We start from the raw sequence: 3,792 nt of genomic DNA, 5'->3' as shown, positions 1-3,792 counted from the left end.
ATATTCGCCATTTCAGAGAGTTTGCTCTAAAAATATCTTCAGAAAGTGGTTCCGAACTACGTTTCTTAAGAAATGATGCCAGATGAGGAGAGTCAACGGGGGAAAATTCGGGAAGGCTGTGATTCAACAAGAGAGGAACTAATTAGTTTATTTCTCACGGGGGCCCAGGTTGTAGAAAGTAAATTTTAAAAAATAGGCACCCACTCCCAAAAGGAAGACCCATACAGCCTCCCCTGATACCGGCACCTCACCGTCCAGGCGCTGACTCGGTGTTCGCCTGGCAACCCCACGGAAGCAGAAGCCGAGCGCGGGGAGCCCAGGAGCGGTTCCTAGTGCCTGCCCCTGCGTAGACAGGAAGTGTCGAGGCCTCGGTGTCTGCAATAACTGTCCTGCGTTGGCCATTTGGAGTGCTGCTCATGGCTCCAGTATCTCGGTCCAGCTATTCCGAGGACCCCCCAGGTTCTCAGAGGCCACGACGCAGCTCTTCTGGGAGCCCACCGTCTGCACGGAACAGGCGCTCCCCTTGGGGTGGCAGTTCCCGCCCTCACTCCCGAGGACCAGAGGGCCTCAAGCCTCCCTGGGTTGGGGTGAGCGTTGGCCCTTCTTATCCCCTTAGCCGCGCTGAGTCTCGGGAGCGGCCTCCAGGCCTCCACAGCTACGACTTCTCGTCCTCCTCTTCAATTTACTGTGGGGGATATCGCCACCACCACCGTCACCACCACTACGGGGGCGATTGGCAGTGGGCAGAACACTATGAGAAGGAAAAGGAGGAGAGCTATCGGCAAAGGAGGCTGAAGGAGAGAGAGAGAATTGGGGAGTTGGGTGCGCCTGAAGTGTGGGGGCTGTCACCAAAGTTTCCTGAGCCAGATTCTGATGAACATACCCCAGTTGAAGAGGAGCTGAAGAATCAAAAGAGTACCAATTCAGATTCCAGCTCTGAAGAAAAAAGAAAAAAGAAGACCAGTCGTTCAAAAAAGAAAAAAAGAAAGAAGAAGTCCTCCAAAAGAAAACATAGGAAGTATTCTGATAATGATAGTAATTCAGTCTCTGACACTGATTCTAGCTCCGATGATGATAAAAAGAAAGTCAAAAAACCTAAGAAGAAAGACAAGAAAAAGAAACACAGAGCGAAAAAATACAAGAAAAAGAATAAGAAGACTAAAAAAGAATCTAGTGACACAAGCTATAAAGCTTCAGAAGGGGAATTTCCAGAAGGTATCTGGATGGGACAGTCAAAGACTGCAGATACAATGGATTTAATAGGCCCAGAAGCACCTATAATACATACCACTCAAGATGAGAAACCTTTGAACTATGGTCATGCTCTGCTCCCAGGTGAAGGTGCAGCTATGGCTGAGTATGTAAAAGCTGGAAAGCGTATCCCGCGAAGAGGTGAAATTGGGTTGACAAGTGAAGAGATTGCCTCATTTGAATGCTCGGGTTATGTCATGAGTGGTAGCAGACATCGCAGAATGGAGGCTGTAAGACTGCGTAAAGAGAATCAAATTTACAGTGCTGATGAAAAGAGAGCTCTTGCATCCTTTAACCAAGAAGAGAGAAGAAAGAGAGAGAATAAGATTCTAGCCAGTTTCCGAGAGATGGTGTACAGAAAGACAAAAGGGAAAGATGACAAGTAAAGACGTTTGTTGCACAGCAGGACTTTCAACAACAAATTTTCCATCGCCAAAATAATTTGAAAAGATTTTTCTGTGCTGTTATACTTACTACATTAGTAAGTCTCTCAGGGAAAAAAAATCTGCTTTTTGAGATATCTTTAGTCATTTTATTTTTATTTTCCATTTAAAAAATACCTGCACATGATTTTTAAAATATTCAAATGTTACTGAAAGAGAGTAAATCTGTCACTCCAGTCCCCAATTTCCCTTCCCAAAGAAACCTCTTTTTGGTGTCTCCTGTATCTTCCCATCGTTTTGTGTTTATACAAGGGCATACTTTGCTGTATGAAGGTTAGTTTTATCCTGAAAAATGTTTTAAGGGTTTTTTTCTTCCACATTTCTTTGATCTTTCTTTTGGAGGGCTTCATTGCCTCTTGGAGCCAGTCATTTGCCTCGAAAGGACTAAAAGAATCTCAAAAAAGAACAAAGGATTCAATTGAGTATATTATTCTGGTTGCAGTTAACAGATGAGCTTTTTGAAAAATAGAAGACATTTGATTCTTATAAACTGAAAAGTTTAGACAGCAAATGTATTTCCAGTTTGGCTTTACTAAAACTTGGGATTATTTCCCAATCTTTCTTTTCCATGAGTCATTTTCCTCAAACTGGTTTCAAAAAGGCTGCCAAATCTCCTGGTCTGCCTGTAAATAGGAAAATATTTGTAATATTGTCTATAATATCTGTAAAGAGCCAATATTTCTGACTTCATATTCCAAACAAGAATCCAGATTTTCTTGGGTCTCATGCCCACTTAAAACAAGGGCTATTGCCAGGAAAACAGAAAGGCCTACTCCCAGAGCTACAGGTATAGTTAGTTTATGAGTTACATGGGAAAAGAGTGCTATCTGCTGAATGAAAATCAGGGTAATGTTGGACAGGGAAAATAGACAACCAACATATGCCTGTGGTGTTGGATTTAAAAAAAAAAACATGAAATAGTAGATTTGCTGAAAGTTGAAGAAAGTCTTGGCTTTGACTATTAGAAACCAAGTTCTGATTAAAGAGGACATAGGGTTTATATAAATGAGATATAAGAGTGAAACGATGAAGATTGGAGGTACTTGAGTCTTCCAAAGAGTAGATTGGGGTCACCTACACTAACTATCAAAGAAAAAATGAGAAGATATAAAGGAGGAGCAGAACTCATGAAGAGAAGACCAGATCAGGAGGTACTCCATGCACAGGAGAGTTAGCATTGAGAGACTGATTCAGGATTCTCTAGGGAAGACTAGAATAAACTCAACTTGTGGTCTGTCATAAGGCCTTTGTTGTCATTTAGTGATTTCTGCCTGATATCTCACTGATCTTGACAAGTTCAATAGTGGCCAAACTATCTCATTTGAATAACACCCTTCTCAAGGCTCAAGATACTGGTAAGCTGAAGGTGCAAAGGTGGGCTTCTAGAATCTAGCATGGAAGTGTAATGTGAAAGGTCACCTTCATCCCAACGTATGGTACAGTTGAAACTGGACCATTCCAGCTTGAGGTTTTCCCAAAAAACATGGGGGAATATTGACGAAAGACTGTTACATCTTCATTTTTAGAAATAAACAATTTATTCCAAACTAAACACAGGAATTGACAATTTGCTTTCTTCGCTTAATGGTAGATCTTGGAGATGTTTTGTGTCTGTCCATGTCATTCTCCTAAATGACTTATAGCATTCCATTGTATGAAAGGACTATATTTTACTGAATGTTTAAAGTATTTCTTATATTTTACTATTACACAGTACTGTAATGAAAATCTCTATGATGTGTGTGACAATATACCTAGCATATTCATCTAAAATAGAATTATTGGGTCCCAAAAAAATCCTCTGAAAGCCAGGCACGATGGTGCATCCCTATAATCCCAGAGGCTTGGGAGGCTGAGGCAGAAGGATCTCGAGTTCAAAGCCAGCTTTCAAAAGCTTTTTATCTTTGCCAATCTGATGATGAAAATGGCAGTTCATTTTCTTTTCATTTCTTTAGGAGGTAAGAGAAAGCATCTTTTAATATATTTATGAGTGTTTTACAGTTTGTATGTGTGAGCACACTTTATAACTTGTCTATTCTATAGGCTTTTTGTTTTATTAATCAAAAAATTTTCAAATAATAAAAAATATCTATCATGT

The 3,792-nt window shown here is 40.8% G+C and overlaps 1 protein-coding gene across 1 annotated transcript; it reads left to right on the top strand.

Annotated features, from left to right (window-relative positions):
• The first annotated feature begins 344 nt into the window (after window positions 1-344).
• On the top strand, window positions 345-1,699 carry Nkapl (NFKB activating protein like). Its single transcript, XM_005340140.3, has one exon. The coding sequence runs from the start codon at window positions 417-419 to the stop codon at window positions 1,635-1,637; it is 1,221 nt and encodes a 406-aa protein (XP_005340197.1). The 5' UTR covers window positions 345-416; the 3' UTR covers window positions 1,638-1,699.
• Window positions 1,700-3,792: the final 2,093 nt, after the last annotated feature.

This window comes from Ictidomys tridecemlineatus, chromosome 8, assembly GCF_052094955.1.
Source record: "Ictidomys tridecemlineatus isolate mIctTri1 chromosome 8, mIctTri1.hap1, whole genome shotgun sequence".
Lineage (NCBI taxonomy): Eukaryota > Metazoa > Chordata > Mammalia > Rodentia > Sciuridae > Ictidomys > Ictidomys tridecemlineatus.
This window is presented reverse-complemented; position numbering and strand designations above follow the sequence as displayed.

What these genes read in the sequence shown, in the direction of transcription:
- Nkapl (XM_005340140.3), top strand. Translation starts at nt 417, where the DNA reads ATGGCTCCAGTATCTCGGTCCAGCTATTCCGAGGACCCCCCAGGTTCT.